At 32.0% G+C, this 19,623-nt stretch overlaps 4 protein-coding genes across 4 annotated transcripts; 3 read left to right on the forward strand and 1 right to left on the reverse strand.

The window, feature by feature from the left end:
• The first annotated feature begins 915 nt into the window (after positions 1-915).
• Positions 916-2,760, forward strand: LOC111681267 (probable cytochrome P450 6a13). The gene is made up of 2 exons (XM_023443021.2): positions 916-2,088; positions 2,152-2,760. The coding sequence occupies exons 1-2, from the start codon at positions 990-992 to the stop codon at positions 2,565-2,567; spliced, it is 1,515 nt and encodes a 504-aa protein (XP_023298789.2). The 5' UTR covers positions 916-989; the 3' UTR covers positions 2,568-2,760.
• Positions 2,761-8,377: 5,617 nt separating this feature from the next.
• On the reverse strand, positions 8,378-9,944 carry LOC113218513 (cytochrome P450-6a17-like). The gene is given in 2 exon segments (NM_001365943.1): positions 8,378-8,802; positions 8,861-9,944. Coding segments are annotated over 2 exon segments (1,509 nt in total).
• A 1,848-nt stretch (positions 9,945-11,792) lies between these two features.
• LOC111681266 (cytochrome P450 6a9-like) lies at positions 11,793-13,609 on the forward strand. The gene is made up of 2 exons (XM_023443020.2): positions 11,793-12,997; positions 13,059-13,609. The coding sequence occupies exons 1-2, from the start codon at positions 11,902-11,904 to the stop codon at positions 13,475-13,477; spliced, it is 1,515 nt and encodes a 504-aa protein (XP_023298788.2). The 5' UTR covers positions 11,793-11,901; the 3' UTR covers positions 13,478-13,609.
• Positions 13,610-16,061: 2,452 nt separating this feature from the next.
• Positions 16,062-17,918, forward strand: LOC111681268 (cytochrome P450 6a9). Its single transcript, XM_023443022.2, has 2 exons — positions 16,062-17,324; positions 17,383-17,918. Exons 1-2 carry the CDS (start codon positions 16,229-16,231, stop codon positions 17,799-17,801), a joined length of 1,515 nt encoding a protein of 504 aa, XP_023298790.2. The 5' UTR covers positions 16,062-16,228; the 3' UTR covers positions 17,802-17,918.
• Positions 17,919-19,623: the final 1,705 nt, after the last annotated feature.

Below are 19,623 nucleotides of genomic sequence, written 5' to 3' on the forward strand. Positions count from 1 at the left end.
GACTAGACTATAGACTAGACTATAGACTAGACTATAGACTAGACTATAGACTAGACTATAGACTAGACTATAGACTAGACTATAGACTAGACTAAACTATAGACTAGATTAATTTATAGACCATACTTTAGACTAGACTATAGACTAGACCATAGACTAGACTGTAGACTAGAATTTAGACTCGACTAAAGACTATAGACTAGACTATAGACTAGACTAAAGATTAGACTAAAGCCTAGACTATAGACTAGATTAGACTATAAACTAGACTATAGACTAGACTATACACTAGACTATAAACTAAATTGTGGACTAGACCTTAGACTAGACTATAGAATAGACTATACTAAACTAGAGGCATGTTCTGGTTAACGTGGTAGTTTTCTGGGTACAAACCGTTAAGTTGAAAGAACATTAATTGCTAAAAGCCATGTCTACATATTATTTATTACAAAAGGAAGGGGTCTGGCAATTCAGTGTATGATTTCTGTGTTTACCGATTAGTTATTCTTAAACTTTAAACATTGTGGTTGTATTTTGACTGTACCACCATATTGTAAATGTTATTTCTGCATTGTGTGTTTGTCAACAGGTTTGGTTACTAGTTGGGTGGGTACCTTTATGAATCGATTATTTCAAAAAAGTACCTAGACCCATAATTAATTTATTAAAAAGTTGTGAATAAGAAGAGAACATTAAAAGAAATTTATAAAATCACATTAGTTACCAGTTGATCCCTTTAATAGGAAGAAAAAGTACTAAAAGTACCAAGATATTTTCCCTGCTCTACAATATCTAGCAGCTTTTTCTGAGAAAAATGACTAGCAAAATACTAAAGTGTAGAGAGAATAATAGCAACTTATACGATTTTTTATTTATTTTTAAAATTGAAACATTTGCACGGGTTTCAATTTGCATTCTTATCAACAGTTGCATTACAATAGTGGTCGAAGACTCTGCAAAAGTTATATTGATTGATTTAAATTAAAATGTTAATATTAATAGCATTAATTGTGATTATATATATTTGGTTAAAAGAACATTATTCATATTGGGAGAAACGTAATGTGCCTCACGAAAAACCAACATATTTTTTTGGTAATATGAAGGGTATAGGACGGGAATACCATTGGAAAGATATACATCAACGTATATATAATAAGTTTAAAAATGTGACTCCCGTGGCCGGATTTTATACATTTTTTACGAGAGCTGCCACGATTTACGATCTGGATTTGATTAAACTTATACTGATTAAAGATTTCACAAGTTTTAGTGCCAAGAATTTGTTCCACAATGAACGTGATGATCCCTTAACGGGCAATCTATTCTTTTTGGATGGTGAAAAGTGGCGGGTATTGAGACATAAGCTGTCCCCGGTTTTCACCACAGGCAAAATGAAATTTATGTTTCCTACAGTGATTAAAGTGGGAGAAAAATTACCCTTAGCTTGTGAGAAATTTCTAGTAGAATGTGAGGGCATAATCGAGGCCAAAGATTTATGTGCTCGCTATACCACCGATGTTATAGGAACTTGTGCTTTTGGTATTGAATGCAATAGTTTAGAAGATCCTCAAGCAGAATTCAGACAAATGGGTAGATTAATGTTTGAGAAACCACGTCACAAGGGTCTGATGCAGTCATTTATGTTTACCAATCCCTCATTGTCCAGGAAACTGAGAATGAAAAATTTTCGCGATGATGTTAGTGATTTCTTTATGAAGGTGGTTAAAGAGACTGTGGACTATAGAGAAAAGAATCAAGTCAAACGTAATGATTTTTTGGATATGCTAATAGAAATGAAGGAGCAACGCAATGAATTAATTAAAAACGGTCAAAAAGTAGATGAAAATGATTTGACAAGTGGTCTGAATATGGAACAATTGGCTGCACAGGTTGTGGTATTTTATATAGCCGGTTTTGATACCTCATCTACCACCATGTCTTTCTGTTTATATGAACTGGCTCTTAACCAGGAGATACAAAACAAACTGAGGAAAGAAATTTCGGAAGTTTTGGTTCAACATGATAATGAATTAACCTATGAAAGTCTCAAGGAAATGAAATACTTAGATATGGTAGTATCAGGTAAAATATTGAAACGAAAATTAAATTGGAATATATATTAACTTTATGATATTAATTTTTTAGAAACTTTGCGCAAATACTCGGTTGTTCCTCATATTATACGCACCTGTACGAAAGATTTTCCAGTACCCAATAGCAATATAGTATTGGAAAAAGGTTTACGCATTATTATACCTTTGGATAGCATACAAAATGATCCGGATTATTTTCCAGAACCAGAAAAATTTAAACCAGAACGTTTCCTACCCGACGAAGTAGAAAAGCGACATCCTTGTTCTTACATACCTTTTGCCGATGGACCACGCATTTGTATTGGTATGCGTTTTGGTAAAATGCAAATAAAAATTGGTTTAGTGTCTCTCTTGACAAAATTTCGTTTCGATAAATGTGAAAAGACACAGATACCTCTACGTATTTCTAAGCTAAATTTTCTAATTGGCTCCGAAAGTGGCATACACTTAAAAGTCGAAAAGTTATAAGTGGAGTTTAAAAAAACCCCCATTTTAAAAAGTTAAGTCATAAATATTTCATAAAAAAATACCTAATTTTTGGAAATTCATTTAATTTTTAATGTAATGTATAGATATGCATTTTGAATACTGATCATTTAAAGCTTTAAGTACTTATTGTTCTCAATAAAAATGAATCAACGTATTTTATTTTCAGACATTATTCATTATTTGTTTACATAATATAGTTATAAGTCAAAACCACCTAACTCATATGTGAGATAATTTTGTTTTCCAATATGAGGGTATAGATCAAATAAAATTCTAACAATATATTGCATTAGTTTTCGGTTGGAATAGCTTTTAGTTAAGAGCTGTTAATATATGATCATTGTTTTGTTTGTTTTTAATGAGAAAATAAAAAAGCTTTTAAATTATAATAGTACAACGCACAGCTCTGCATGTTTAACTAGAAGTGGACTAAAACTGAACTAGAATTGAATTAGAACTGAACTAGAACTGGAACTGAACTAGGACTGAATTAGAACTGAATTAGAACTGAACTAGAACTGAACTAGAACTGAACTAGAACTGAACTAGAACTGAACTAGAACTGAACTAGAACTGAACTAGAACTGAACTAGAACTGAACTAGAACTGAACTAGAACTGAACTAGAACTGAACTAGAACTGAACTAGAACTGAACTAGAACTGAACTAGAACTGAACTAGAACTGAACTAGAACTGAACTAGAACTGAACTAGAACTGAACTAGAACTGAACTAGAACTGAACTAGAACTGAACTAGAACTGAACTAGAACTGAACTAGAACTGAACTTGAACTGAACTTGAACTGAACTAGAACTGAACTAGAACTGAACTAGAACTGAACTAGAACTGAACTAGAACTGAACTAGAACTGAACTAGAACTGAACTAGAACTGAACTAGAACTGAACTAGAACTGAACTAGAACTGAACTAGAACTGAACTAGAACTGAACTAGAACTGAACTAGAACTGAACTAGAACTGAACTAGAACTGAACTAGAACTGAACTAGAACTGAACTAGAACTGAACTAAAACTGAACTAGAACTAGAACTAGAACTAGAACTGAACTAGAACTGGAACTGAACTAGAACTGAACTAGAATTGAACTAGAACCGAACTAGAACTGAACTAGAACTGAACTAGAACTGAAATAGAACTGAACTAGAACTGAACTAGAACTGAACTAGAACTGAACTAGAACTGAACTAGAACTGAACTAGAACTGAACTAGAACTGAACTAGAACTGAACTAGAACTGAACTAGAACTGAACAAGAACTGAACTAGAACTGAACTAGAACTGAACTAGAACTGAACTAAAACTGAACTAGAACTGAACTAGAACTGATCTAGAACTGAACTAGAACTGAACTAGAACTGAACTAGAACTGAACTAGAACTGAACTAGAACTGAACTAGAACTGAACTAGAACTGAACTAGAACTGAACTAGAACTGAACTAGAACTGAACTAGAACTGAACTAGAACTGAACTAGAACTGAACTAGAACTGAACTAGAACTGAACTAGAACTGAACTAGAACTGAACTAGAACTGAACTAGAACTGACCTAGAATTGAACTAGAACTGAACTAGAACTGAACTAGAACTGAACTAGAACTGAACTAGATCTGACCTAGAACTGAACTGGAACTGTTCCACTTCTGTATCATTTGGTCAAACTGTGAGTTGGATTATTATTTTTATAAGCTTTTTTTATTAAAAACTATTCAAATAAATCAGTGCAATTAATGGTTGTATATTTACCTGTGAATTAAAATATTTTTTTAAACATGTGATAAAGATAGTAAGAGAGAGAGAAAGAGAAGGGGTCTCATGAGAGAAAAACGTAGTCAGTTAGGTGTTGTCAAATTGTACATATATAAAAACTATATATCTAAAAATAAAATGCATTTTTTCCATTTTATTACTTATTTGAATTTTAAAAAAGCATTATCAGCATAAATTTACGTACACATATATACACTTTTAACAATAATTAACAACTCATTAATAAATACGATTTTTGTTGTAATTAAATTTTCGTAAATAAATAAAAACTCTTTGTTTATGAAATATTTCTGATATCAAGTCTTAGTAAGACATGTACTTATCAGTTGTGAAGGTTTTAAAAACCCATTTATAACTTTTCCACCTTTAAGTGTATGCCACTTTCGGTTCCAATTAGAAAATTTAACTTAGAAAATCTTAATGGTATTTGTGTACGTTCACATTTATCAAAACGAAATTTTGTCAAGAGGGATACCAAACCAATTTGGGCTTGCATTTTACCAAAACGCATACCAATACAATTGCGTGGACCATCACCGAAGGGCATATAAGCACAGGGATGTCTGTTTTGTACTTCTTCGGGAAGGAAACGTTCTGGCTTAAATTTCTCCGGTTCTGGATAGTAATCGGGATCATTATGTATACTATCTAAGGGTATAATAACCCGTAGACCCTTTTGCAATACTAAATCGGTATTGGGTATTTGAAAATCTTTAACACATTTGCGCACTAAATGTGGAGTAACCGAGTATTTGCGCAAAGTTTCTAAAAAAATAAAAATTATATATTTAATACATTTTACCAATTTAGTTTTATTCAAAATTTACCTGCTATTACCATATCTAAGTACTTCATTTCCTTAATACTCTCATAGGTTACTTGATTATCATGTTGAGCCAAAACTTCTGAAATTTCCTTTCTTAATTTATTTTGTATTTCCTGATTGAGAGCCAATTCATATAAACAGAAAGACATGGTGGTGGAGGAAGTATCGAAACCGGCTAAAAAGAATACTATAGCCTGGGCTGCCAATTGCTCTATGTTCAAACCACTTGTCAAATCATTTTCATCTACTGTTTGACCCGATTCTAGTAAATAATCACGTTGTTTTTTCATTTCTATTAACATATCCAAAAAATCATTACGTTTGACTTGATTCTTTTGTCTATAGTCCACAGTCTCTTTAACTACCTTCATAAAGAAATCACTGACATCATCACGAAATGTTTTCATTCTTAGTTTTCTAGCCAGTGCCGGATTGGTAAACATAAATGCCTGTATGACACCTTTGTGACGTGGTTTCTCGAATATATATCTACCCATTTGTCTAAATTCCGCTTGTGGATCTATTAAGCTATTACATTCAATACCAAAAGCACAAGTGCCAATAACATCGGTAGTATAGCGAGCACACAGATCTTTAGCCTCCACTATGCCTTCAAATTCCTCTATAAATTTCTTACACGCCGAGGGTAATTTCTCTCCCACTTTAACCACAGTGGGAAACATAAATCTCATTTTACCAGTGGTGAAAACCGGTGATAGCTTATGCCTCAACACACGCCATTTCTCACCATCTAAAAATAACAGATTACCAGTTAAAGGATCATCACGTACGTTGTGAAACAGATTTCTTTCGCTAAAACTTTGGAAATCTTTAATCATTATTTGTTTAATCAAATCCAAATCTAAAATAAAGGCAGCTCTCGTAAGAAATGTGTAAAAGCCGGCCACGGGAGTAACACCTTTAAATTTTCTATAAATACGTTGATTTATATCTTTCCAATGGTATTCTCTTCCTATGCCTCGCATATTGCCCACAAAATATGTGGGCTTTTCGTGAGGAACATTTCGTTTCTCCCAATACGAATAGTGTTCTTTTAACCAAAAAAATATAATAACACTTAAAGCTATGAGTATTAACATTTTAACGGATATTATTAAAATATTTCTATAACTCTTAGTTAATTTTCGTTTGTACAGTCTACGACAACTATTGAAATCCAACTAATTGTTTATAAATTCTTTACTCAAAATTTGGGTAAACATTTTAGTTTTATTATTAGATAAACATTTTTAAAATTTTCTCTTTATTCTTTAATATTATACGTTCGTCATTGCTCTCAGAAAATAAACTGTTAGATATTGAAGAGCAGGCAAAGATGGGAGAGAAGTTAAAGTACTTTTGGTACTTTTTTACTTTAACGATTTCAGGGAAAAAGTAAATATTAGTTTTAGTGAAACATACAAATTTTTTGTTCAAGACCAGTTCTAGTTCAGTTCTAGTTCAGATCTAGTTCAGTTCTAGTTCCGTTCTAGTTCAGTTTTAGTTCAGTTCTAGTTCAGTTCTAGTTCAGTTCTAGTTCAGTTCTAGTTCAGTTCTAGTTCAGTTTTAGTTCAGTTCTAGTTCAGTTCTAGTTCAGTTCTAGTTCAGTTCTAGTTCAGTTCTAGTTCAGTTCTAGTTCAGTTCTAGTTCAGTTCTAGTTCAGTTCTAGTTCAGTTCTAGTTCAATTCTATTTCGGTTCAGTTCTACTTCAGTTCTAGTTCAGTTATAGTTCAGTTATAGTTCTGTTCTAGTTCAGTTCTACTTCAGTGCTAAATCAGTTCAGTTCTAGTTCTAGTTCAGTTCTAGTTCAGTTCTAGTTCAGTTGAGTTCTAGTTCAGTTCTAGTTCAGTTCTAGTTCAGTTTTAGTTCTAGTTCAGTTCTAGTTCAGTTCTAGTTCAGTTCTAGTTCATTTCTAGTTCAGTTCTAGTTCAGTTCTAGTTCAGATCTAGTTCAGTTCCAGTTCTAGTTCAGTTCCAGTTCAGTTCTAATTCAGTTCTAGTTCAGTTCTAGTTCAGTTCTAGTTCAGTTCTAGTTTCGTTCTAGTTCAGTTCTAGTTCAGTTCTAGTTCAGTTCTAGTTCAGTTCTAGTTCAGTTCTAGTTCAGTTCTAGTTCAGTTCTAGTTCAGTTCTAGTTCAGTTCTAGTTCAGTTCTAGTTCAGTTCTAGTTCAGTTCTAGTTCAGTTCTAGATCAGTTCTAGTTCAGTTCTAATTCAGTTCTAGTTCAATTCTAGTTCAGTTCTAGTTCAGTTCTAGTTCAGTTCTAGTTCAGTTCTAGTTCAGTTCTAGTTCAATTCTAGTTCAGTACTAGTACAGTTCTTGTTCAGTTCTAGTTCAGTTCGAGTTCAGTTCTAGTTCAGTTCTAGTTCAGTTCTAGTTCAGTTCTAGTTCAGTTCTAGTTCAGTTCTAGTTCAGTTCTAGTTCAGTTCTAGTTCAGTTCTAGTTCAGTTCTAGTTCAGTTCTAGTTCAGTTCTAATTCAGTTCTAGTTCAGTTCAGTTCTAGTTCAGTTCTAGTTCAGTTCTAGTTCAGTTCTAGTTCAGTTCTAGTTCAGTTCTAGTTCAGTTCTAGTTCAGTTCTAGTTCAGTTCTAGTTCAGTTCTAGTTCAGTTCTAGTTCAGTTCTAGTTCAGTTCTAGTTCAGTTCTAGTTCAGTTCTAGTTCAGTTCTAGTTCAGTTCTAGTTCAGTTCTAGTTCAGTTCTAGTTCAGTTCTAGTTCAGTTCTAGTTCAGTTCTAGTTCAGTTCTAGTTCAGTTCTAGTTCAGTTCTAGTTCAGTTCTAGTTCAGTTCTAGTTCAGTTCTAGTTCAGTTCTAGTTCAGTTCTAGTTCAGTTATAGTTCAGTTCTAGTTCAGTTCTAGTTCAGTTCTAGTTCTAGTTCAGTTCTAGTTCAGTTCTAGTTCAGTTCTAGTTCAGTTCTAGTTCAGTTCTAGTTCAGTTCTAGTTGAGTTCTAGTTCAATTCTAGTTCAGTTCTAGTTCAGTTCTAGTTCAGTTCTAGTTTAAGTAAAATTCTAGTTTAAACTTAATGCAATTCTGGTTCAGTTCTAGTATCCAAGACATTGTTCATAATATAAAATTAGTTGCAACTTAGAAATATAGAATAGATTTTTATTAAAAAAATATCACCTTATATTTATATTAATTAGGTACAAAACTAAATTCTAGGAGCGTTATAACTTTTTTACTTATCACAGATTTTTTCAACATTTAAAACTACTTCCTGTATAGGAGTCATTAAAGGCAATTGCACATTCAAGCCTATAGGTATAGGAGTCTTATCACAAAGTGTAAATTTATAGTTTTTTAATACTGAAACTAAACCTACATAGGTTTGCATTTTACCAAATCTTAAACCGATACAATTACGAGGTCCAGCACCAAAAGGCAGCCAGGTCATGGGATGACGTGCGGCCACCTCTTCAGCATTGAAACGTTCTGGACGAAATTGTTGAGGTTCGGGATATATTTCGGGATCATGATGTATAGCATCTATGGGTATAATGGCTAGCGTATCTTTGGGTATAATATATCCAGGAATTTTGGTATCATAATCTATTTTGGCCTTACGCTGTAGGAAAGGAAATACGGCATATTTGCGTAAAGTTTCTGGAAGTTTAAAATTGTTACCAAGGGATTTTATAATGAAATTGTTAGTTTTATTTACCTTGTACTACTTGTTGCAAATATGGCATTTCTTTAAGATTTTCATAAGTCAACTCTTGATTGTTTTTCTCTAAAACTAGCAAAATTTCCTTTCTTAATTTATCCTGTACTCTTGGTTGTAAAGCCATTTCATATAGAGCATAAGTCATGGTAGTAGCCGACGTCTCAAAACCTGCCAGAAAAAAGGCAAATGCATTGGCGGTAATCTCATTCATATTCAAACGTTTATCTTTATCTTTCGAATTTTTCATTTCTATTAGTAAATCTATAAAATCATTACGTTTTATGTGATTTTTCTCACGGTAATCCATGGTTTCTTTAACAATTCTAAAATAAAAATCATGTGTCTCATCTAGTAGCTCTTTCATTCTTAACGTTTTAGACACTTGAGGCAAGAGTTGCATAAATAAATGCACAACTCGGGAATGACGAAAATTGGTAAATATATTTCTATTCATAACACGAAATTCAGCCTCGGGATTTTTCAAACTATTGCAGTCTAGACCGAAAGCACAGGTGCCTATAACATCGGTGGTATAGCGAGCCATTAGTTCCTTAACGTCGATATGCGGTCCTGCTCTTAGCATTTCATTTAACACATTATTACATTCTTGTCCTATTTTGGCCACTATGGGAAACATTAGTTTCATTTTTCCCGAGGTAAAAGTGGGTGATAATTTATTACGCATTTTGCGCCATTCTTCGGCCTCCACATTAAAAAGATGAGCCGTCAAAGGATCATCTTTACCATTATAATACATGCCACGTTCTTCAAAAAGATTAAAATCTTTAATGAGCACTTTTTTGACCAAATCCAAATCGAAAACGATTACAGCTGGTTTCATCAAGAGAAAGAAACCACAAAATGGTCCAGTGCTTTTAAATTCCTGATATACTTTACTAAAGGCCTCACGTATATGACGCTTTTCAAGTACACATTGTAAATTGCCGAAAAGAAAAGCCGGTTCTCGATGAGGAATACCACGGCGCCGCCAAAATTGCAGATGAAATCGTAGTAATCCATACAGTAATGTTAAAATTATGACAAATCCATAGATTGTAAACGATATTGCTAAACTTTCCATTTCTTAGTAGAACTTATTGCTTTAAGGTTGTTATTAAAACTAATTGTTTAACCCAACAAATTTTGCTATATTTATGCATATTTCATTAATAGTTTGTTCATAATAAAGCTCTTTTTTTTTCCAGCGTACGCCCTGTTTATTGGATCCAATATAACTTCAAAACCCCATACGTCTACTTGTTCAGGTATTTATGTATGTATGTTATTTAACTTGTTCAAATGGTCCATATTTTATTATTATAATATTGTTTACTTTCTTATCGGCATTTTTTTATAGTCACACTTTCGATATTTCTAATAGGTTACCCGCACAATTGCACTTAATTCATCCAGTAAAACCTCAATGTTGGCCAATTTGTCCAAGTTCAATAATTGTTTTTCGTTATAAGATAACAGTTTTGAACGTTTGAATGAACTTTATATAAAGCTTTTTGCATTTAGTTAAAAGCTTTGAAATTAATAAGCTTTAAAAACCGTTAAAATTAAATGTCAAAAGGAATTTTCAGTTTCCTTTGCATAGATCGCTGTTTATTTCTCGTTCTTGTTCAGTTCTAGTTTAGTTCTAGTTCAGCTTTAGTTCCGTTCTAGTTCAGTTCTAGTTCAGCTTTAGTTCAGTTCTAGTTCCGTTCTAGTTCAGTTCTAGTTCAGTTCTAGTTCAGTTCTAGTTCAGTTCTAGTTTAGTTCTAGTTCAGTTCTAGTTCAGTTCTAGTTCAGTTCTAGTTCAGTTCTAGTTCAGTTCTAGTTCGGTTCTAGTTCAGTTCTAGTTCAGTTCCAGTTCAGTTCTAGTTTAGTTCTAGTTCAGTTCTATTTTAGTTTTTGTACAGTTCTAGTTCAGTTCTAGTTCAATTCTAGTTCAGTTTTAGATCATTTCTAGTTTATAGCTAGTTCAGTTCTCTTCTTTAGTGGAAATCTATTATGTTTCTGCAGTGGCAAATCAAAAAGCTTTACGAAGATTTCTAATTTTTTTCTGAAAATTTTTTTATTTTTCTAAAAGTAAGATTTTTACTAAAAGTTAAATTTTTCACTCAAATTCGATTATTCGCAAAAAAATTGTCATCAAGTATTTCTCATATACATATTTCGATATTTAGAAATGTTCTCTCTATTTTAAACAAATTGTTAAAAAAATACATATAAAATCCATTGAGTATTATGGTAAAAAAACGAAATGAGTAATCAAAACAAAACAGAAGGAGCGGAACAAAACACACACAATTAATGCTCTCAGAAATATTCTTCTCTCTTCAATTATGATGTCATGGATTTGCTAACAGATCGATGAGCTAAAATTTATTTCAACTTATTTAACATCTACTACTCTTTAATTTAAGTCAAGTTATAGATCACATCGGATTCAGTTACAGTTAAGTTATAGTTTAGGTCGGGGTTTAGGTCAAGTTTAGCTCTAGTTTACTTCTAGTAAAATTTTATGTATATATAATTTTTTTGAGTTCTTAATAATAAGAAAAATTCCCTTTCTTAGGTATCACTTATAGACCAATAACATTATCGATCGCGGGTGAGATAACTGTTTTAGTTAAGTGGGTTCAAACTCTGCTAAAATAAACAACAGAGCTAGCTGATGCAATTGATATCTATCGGAAAACATACTAAATTTTTAATCAGAAATATTTTGTTTACAAAAATTTCTTTCCAAATTATTTCGAATTATTTTTTTACAATTAAGAAAAGCTGTTTTTTAGAGATTAACGTATTGCTCTCAAACATAAACAAAAAAATAAAATAAAAAAAAATATTTAATAAAAAAAGCTTTTTTTTTTGAACAAAGATCTTATTTAAACAAACTGAAACGCATTTGAAAAGATTAGTTTTATATCAAACAATGAACGTGACAAGTATTCTTAAAAAAAGCTTTAATAAATTTAAATAATTAATACAACAAAAACAAAACAATTAAATTTACTTATTATTTAAAAACAAATAGAAAAAAAAAAACAATGATTTTTGGAATTTTAATTCTTATATTATTAGCCATATTGGCGTATATTTATTATACATTACGTAAGCGTTACAATTATTGGCAATCGGTGGGCATAGCCTGTGAAAAGCCTACATTTGTACTGGGCAATATTACCGGCACCGGCTCGAGACGTTCTTTTGCCGAAATCTGGCAGACATTTTATGATAAATATAAAAATACTGGACCATTTGCGGGATTTTATTGGTTTTTCAAACCAGCAGCCTTTGTATTCGATCCGGCACTTTTAAAATTGATTTTAATAAAAGATTTCTCCAAATTTGTGGATCGTGGTATATTTGTAAATGAGAAAGATGATCCGTTGTCGGGTAATCTGTTCAATTTGGAGGGTAATAAATGGCGTCATATGCGCACTAAATTATCACCCACTTTTACATCGGGCAAAATGAAAATCATGTTCCCCATTATAACCGATATAAGTAAAGAATTTGTAAAGGTTTTCGATAATGCGGTAAAAGAGAGTGAAGTGTTGGAGGTAAGTGATTTAATGGCACGTTTTACCACCGATGTTATAGGCACTTGTGCCTTTGGCTTGGAAATAAGCAGTTTAAAAGATCCCAATAATAAGTTTCGAATGATGGGCCGTAAATCACTGCTAGAACAACGTTATGGCAATTTGGGTATAGCTTTTCGCAACAGTTTTCCCAATTTGGCTAGAAAATTGCATATGAAAGATACTCTACAAGATGTCGAGGACTTTTTCATGGGTATTGTTAAGGAAACGGTGCGCTATAGAGAGGAGAATAATATAAAACGTAATGATTTTATGAACATGTTAATCGAAATGAAAAATAATAAATTAATGAAATCGGAAACGGGTGAGGAGATGACTACTCTCTCCATAGAGGAAGTGGCGGCTCAAGCTTTTGTATTTTTGGTGGCTGGTTTTGAGACTTCTTCCACTACCATGGGTTTTGCTCTATACGAATTGGCTCAACGTCAGGAAATACAGCAAAGAGCACGAGAAGAAATTATAGAAGTTTTAGAGAAACATAATCAGGAATTCAGCTATGAAGCTATGAAGGAAATGGTGTATTTAGAACAAGTTTTATTAGGTGGGTTTGCAAATTTGCATTGTTTTTTAACATAATAACTAATATTGCTCTTGTTTTCCAGAAACTTTACGTTTACATGCTATTGTACCCATATTGAATCGCTATGCTGAAGAAGACTATCCAGTACCGGGTCATCCTAATTTTGTCATCAAAAAAGGCATGTTGGTGTTAATACCAGCTGCTGCCATTCATCGTGATGAACGTTACTATCCCAATCCTAATGAATTTAATCCCGATCATTTTACTCCCGAAAAGGTAGCTCAACGTGATTCAGTTTTATATATACCTTTCGGTGATGGTCCTCGCATATGTATTGGTATGCGTTTTGGTAAAATGCAGGCATTAGTAGGTCTGGCGGTTCTCTTGAAAAATTTCAAATTTTCAGTATGTGATAAGACGCAAATTCCTCTTAAATATGATAAGAAGAACTTTTTATTAAGTGCTGAGAAGGGGGTGTATTTAAAAGTCACTAAACTTTAAACAAAGATTAAGAAAAAAACATAACAAAGAGCTAGATTTAAAAAAATCATATTATTTTTTTTGTATTATTATTATTTTTTATTTGTACATATTAACATATTATTAATTTAATTTGCCATACACTTTGTATTAAAAAAAAAAACACCGATAACAATTTTGTTGTTAATTTAATAAAACTGGTTTTAGAAAAGAAAACAATTTAAATTTATTATGATGTATGTATGTGTTTTCTACGTTCTTGTCTAAAAACAAATTTTACTCTCTATAATGACTTTAACAATTTATATATTTTATTATGGGTCAAGGTTATTCTACAGTCGATGTCTTAATTTGCCGATAATATTTATAAACATTGTAAAGCAGTGCTTACAAAACATTGCCTTAGGTCACGAACATTAATCGGTTCGCAGCACGAATTGTTCAAAATTGATCAACAACAACATGTTGCATTACAACTTGTCACTTAAATGTTGTTCTCATTTAAAGTGCGCTCTTTCTGGCTGCTATTAATAATATCAAAGTAAGTGATCGGCATGCATAGTTGTTGGGAGACGAGAGACGACGATTTGTACAAAATTGAGCATAATATTAAAACTAGTATTAAATAATTTAAATTTTTTAATAAAACCGACTTTTTATGTAATTTTGGAAAAAAGATATCTTTTTGCCGGTCACTGCTTTAGTAAAAAGTTGCAGCTAAAAGTTCTACAAACTTTAAATAAGCTCCCTAAATAAGCAAAACACAACGACTGTAACAAAATTGAGAATAATATAAAAACTAGTATTCAAATAGTTTTAATTTTTAACAAAAATTACTTTTAATGTGATTTTGAAAAAAAATTTTTTGCCGGTCACTGCTTCAGCAAAAATTTGCTGCTAAAAGTTCTACAAACGTTAAATAAATAAAACATTTAAAGTTTAGTTAAAACTTTTGCCGAACACACATCACTGACATCTAAAATAAAGTTTTAACTAAAAAACTTTATCTTTTAGCCGGTCACTGCTTTAGTAAAAGGTTGCAGAACTCATTGAGATTTAAAATTGGGTTTTAACTATAAATATGAGCTAGTCTTTTGACTAGTTTAGAAAACAGTATATTGACTAGTCTACTGACTAGTTGATGAACAAGTCTGTTCTCTAGTCTATTATCTACTCAATGGACTTGTATATGATTTACAGACTAGTCTTTGGGCCAGTCTCTTAAGTAGTCTATATATAAATCTCTAAACTAGTCTATTAACTAGTAGATTGGTCATTCTAATAACTAATCCATTGACTAATCCATACACGCTATTTTATATATAGACTGGTGACTATATAATAGTGTCTCAACTACTCTATGGACTAGCCAATATAATTGTTCATTGACTAGCCAATCTGCTAGCAGTCTAGTAAGTTCATATATTAATTCACAGATTAGTCCACCGATTTGTCCAAAGACTATTTTTTTGGCTTACTCATGGAGTTATATTGTTCATTGAATAGACAATGTGCTAGAAGTCTAGTAAGTTCATATATTAGTTCCACCGATTTTTCCATAGACTATTTTCTTGATTTTTCCATGGACTTAATCTATGGACAGTCTATAGAGTAATATTTTGAAAATTTTATGGATTTCTTCATTTAATGGTCCATGGACTTAATTTAGGGACTATTCCACAAAATAGTCTATGGACTGACCTAACAGGCCTATGAAATAATCTATTGACCAGTTCTACTTGCTAGTGTATTGACTAGTCTATAAACTATATGTCAATAGACTATCTTTGGACCACAGATATAAGCCGATGTAAAATGATGGGCGGCGGCGCAACTATTTTTTAGGTCGGCGGCTTATTATAGAAAATATTGGTGACGGCTAAATTGTCGACTCAATTTGACTTTTTCTTCAGAAATTAATAGTCCGTTGAATAGAAACCTATTTCCACATATGAAATAATCTATGGACTAATTCCACTTGCTTGTGTATGGACTAGTTTATATCCTATATGTCAATAGACTAGTCTACAAGCCGATGCAAAATAGTCGGCGGCTTATTAAAAAAAATTATAAAAGTATGGCAAATCTTTTCAATCTGCCATAAGAATTTAAAATGGTGGGAACAAAGCTCAAATTGATTAAGTTATTTTCTGTGCGATTCCAATCTTTATCAGCGGCTATATTTACGCTGGCTCACAAAATATTACCGGCGATTAGCCGCCGCCGATTTAAGCCGCCTCTGCTTGTATCTCTGCTTTGACTGGTCTTATATATAGAAGAACAGTCCTTTACATTAGCTAGTTTAAACTATTATTGGCTGGTCTATTAAGTGGTTTATGGTCACGTTTTGATTTTCCAAAGCTCTAATCCATTAATTTATATGTAATTTCTAATCAATTAACTATTTAATAAACTAGTAATTGACATCTCTATTGAATACGAACTTAAGAGAATATGGGGTCAAAAATGCTAAATTATTAAATTTGAGTTGGTGAAATAGCATTAACATTTCTGGAACATTGAATTTCTTTTGTCATGCCTCAGCAACTCTGCTTAATATTTAGATCATAAATGCTAGATAGCAGAACTACAGAGAAAAATTTATTTGATTAATTAAAAAAGCTTTATTTTACAAAAATGTTTATTTTTTATTAAAAACTACAACGCTTTTCAAAAGTTTAGTTATTAAGCAAACGTTAAACGGTAAGGTTGTGCTTTTTGTTAAAGTGTTTATCACCGGTATCGATCAAATATTAAGTTTAGAAAACGAAAATGATTTTTGAAATTTTAATTCTAACATTATTAGCAATTTTGGCTTATTTCTATAAAATATTGCGTCAGCGTTATAGTTATTGGCAAACGTTGGGCATAGCTTGTGACGAGCCCACATTTTTACTGGGCAATATAACCGGTATAGGTTCTAAACGAGCCTTTGTTGAGATATGGCAGCAATTTTATGATAAATATAAAAATACAGGACCATTTGCTGGATTTTATTGGTTCTTTAAACCGGCAGTGTTTGTATTCGATCCGGCACTTTTGAAATTGATTTTAATAAAAGATTTCTCTAAATTTGTGGATCGTGGTTTCTATGTGAATGAAGAAGATGATCCCTTGTCGGGTATGTTATTCAATTTAGAGGGCAATAAATGGCGTCATATGCGTAATAAGTTATCACCCACCTTTACCTCGGGTAAAATGAAAACTATGTTCCCCATTATTACCAATATCAGTAAAGAATTTGTGCAGGTATTTGGTAATGCGGCAAAGGAGAATGATATAATAGAGGTGGGTGATCTAATGGCGCGTTTTACCACCGATGTTATAGGCAGCTGTGCTTTTGGTTTGGAAATGAGCAGTCTACGTGATCCCAATAATAAGTTCCGCATGATGGGCCGTAAGTCCATAGTAGAACAACGTTATGGTCGTATAGGCATAGCCTTTCGTAATAGTTTTCCTCAATTGGCTAAGAAGTTGCATATGAAAGATACTTTACAAGAAGTGGAGGACTTTTTCATGGGTATTGTTAAGGAAACTGTACGCTATCGAGAAGAAAATAATGTAAGACGTAATGATTTCATGGACATGTTAATCGATTTGAAAAATAATAAATTAATGAAATCGGAAACTGGAGAAGAATTGACTAATCTTACTTTAGAGGAAATAGCAGCACAGGCTTTTGTATTTTTGGTAGCTGGGTTTGAAACTTCTTCCACAACCATGGGTTTTGCTCTCTATGAATTGGCTCAACATGAAGATATACAACAAGAAGCTCGAGAAGAAGTAAGACAAGTTTTAGAGAAACATAATCAAGAATTTACCTATGAAGCCATGAAGGAAATGATGTATTTGGAACAAGTTATTGCAGGTTTGTTATTTCATTTTATTATAAATAATAAAAAATTAAAATTGTTTATACATTTTAGAAACTTTGCGTTTATATACCGTTTTACCTTTAATAACCCGTTACGCCTCTGAGGATTACCCCGTACCGGGTCATTCGAAATTTGTTATAAAAAAAGATATGTTAGTATTAATACCGGCCGGCGCTATACATCGTGATGAACGTTATTATCCTAATCCTAATGTTTTCAATCCCGATAATTTTACTGCCGACAAGGTAGCCCAACGTGATTCTGTTCTACATATGCCTTTTGGTGATGGTCCACGCAATTGTATTGGTATGCGTTTTGGCAAAATGCAAGCATTGGTGGGTCTGGCGGTACTTTTGAAAAATTTCAAGTTTTCAGTGTGTGATAAGACGCAAATACCTATGAAATATGATAAAAATAACTTTTTGTGCAGTTCTGAGGGTGGTATCCATTTGAGAGTTAATAGACTTTAGAAGTGCATAAAATGAAATAATGACAAGTATTTTTTTTCTTTACCTCATAAAAAATTTTTGCATTTCATTGTTTTTTTATTATTTATCTTATCTTGAAATATATGTGAATTAAAGTAATTAAAAATTAATTTCGTTTTTCATATGTGCAAGGGTCTGTTAAATGTTGAATTTTTTTAATCTATTTAACATTATGCAGCAGTTTCGCTACTAAGATCTTGGGACAATTGTTGGCCATATATTGCAGATCATATAAATAATTTCTCTGAGTTCCAAATAAAACTGGTTATTTCAATCACCAGTGACGGGTATTTCAAAGTATATAACATACATACATTATAATCTTATTAAAACAGCTGGTGGTCTAGACAACTAGTTAGCAACACAACTACGTCAGCCTGTCTTCTTATCGATAATAAAACTTTGATTATCGGAAATATGTAGAATTTTGGCTTACTCAATATTTTGAAATTTTTAATAAGAAAATGATGAAAGTTGTACGCAAAGTTAGTAAGTTAGTTAAATCGATAGTTAGTTAGTTAGTTAGATAGATAGATAGATAGATAGATAGATAGATAGATAGATAGATAGATAGATAGATAGATAGATAGATAGATAGATAGATAGATAGATAGATAGATATATAATTATATAGATAGATAGATAGATAGATAGATAGATAGATAGATAGATAGATAGATAGATATAATGTTTGTTTGTTAAATAGGTAGATATGTATCTCTTTCGATCCTAACAAATTAATTTTCTTCACTTTCCTCAAGTTTCTAGTGGTTATAGAACCCACAACTTCCTGAAAGAGTTCTATAAATCGACTTTCGATTGATCGAACAATCGACTTTTTGTCGAAGAGTCGACATTGGAAATAAAAATCGAAAAAGGTCAAAAATTCGAAAAGTCTGAAAGTCGGAAAAAGTCGGAAAAAGTCGAAAATAGTCGAACAGTTGAAAGTAGTCGAAAAGTCTGAAAAAGTCGAATATAGTCAAAAATAGTATGACAAAAATTCGGAAAAAGTCGAAAATAGTCGAAAAAAGTCGGAAAAAGTCGAAAATTGTCGAAAATTCGGAAAAAGTCAAAAATAGTCAAAAAAAAGTCGAATATAGTCGAAAAGTAGGAAAAAGTCAAAAATTGTCAAAAAGTCAGAAAAAGTAGAAAATGGTCGAAAAAAGTCGGAAAAGGTCGAATATAGCCAAAAAGTAGGAAAAAGTCAAAAATAGTAGAAAAGTCGAAAATAGTCCAAAAAATCGGAAAAAGTCGAATATAGTCGAAAAGTAGGAAAAAGTCAAAAATAGTCAAAAAGTCGGAAAAAGTCAAAACTAGTCGAAAAAAGCCGAATACAGTCAAAAAGTAGGAAAAAGTCAAAAATAGTCAAAAAGTCGAAAATCGTCGAAAAAAATCGGAAAATGTCGAAAAAGGTCAAAAATAGTCAAACAGTCGAAAAAAGGTCGGAAAAAGTCGAAAATCGTCACAAGTCTGAAATGGTCGAAAAGTCGGAAAAAGTCGAAAATAGTCAAATATGGCAGTTATTGTCTAAAATTCAGAAAAAGTCGCAAATAGTCGAAAGTTTAAAAAAGTGGAAAAGTGGACTTTTAACTAAATGCAAAAAGTAGACTTTTCGTTTCAACTATAGAACTGTTATAATGAAACCTAATACCGTTTTCATTATAACAGTTCCATAACAATCTGGCAACTTTATTTATACTTTGCAATCACACACATCACAAATATTAACAACAAAGATAAGATTTCAAACAAACCAAACACATTTAAATTATTTAAGAAATTTGAGAATTAAATTCAGTTCAGT

The sequence above is a fragment of the Lucilia cuprina genome, chromosome 6 (genome assembly GCF_022045245.1).
Source record: "Lucilia cuprina isolate Lc7/37 chromosome 6, ASM2204524v1, whole genome shotgun sequence".
Taxonomy (NCBI): domain Eukaryota; kingdom Metazoa; phylum Arthropoda; class Insecta; order Diptera; family Calliphoridae; genus Lucilia; species Lucilia cuprina.

Coding starts and splice junctions, on each gene's coding strand:
- LOC111681267 (XM_023443021.2), top strand. CDS start 990: ATGTTAATATTAATAGCATTAATTGTGATTATATATATTTGGTTAAAA. Junction 2,089..2,151: donor CTTAGATATGGTAGTATCAG/GTAAAATATTGA, acceptor TTAATTTTTTAG/AAACTTTGCGCAAATACTCG.
- LOC111681266 (XM_023443020.2), top strand. CDS start 11,902: ATGATTTTTGGAATTTTAATTCTTATATTATTAGCCATATTGGCGTAT. Junction 12,998..13,058: donor TTTAGAACAAGTTTTATTAG/GTGGGTTTGCAA, acceptor CTTGTTTTCCAG/AAACTTTACGTTTACATGCT.
- LOC111681268 (XM_023443022.2), top strand. CDS start 16,229: ATGATTTTTGAAATTTTAATTCTAACATTATTAGCAATTTTGGCTTAT. Junction 17,325..17,382: donor TTTGGAACAAGTTATTGCAG/GTTTGTTATTTC, acceptor TATACATTTTAG/AAACTTTGCGTTTATATACC.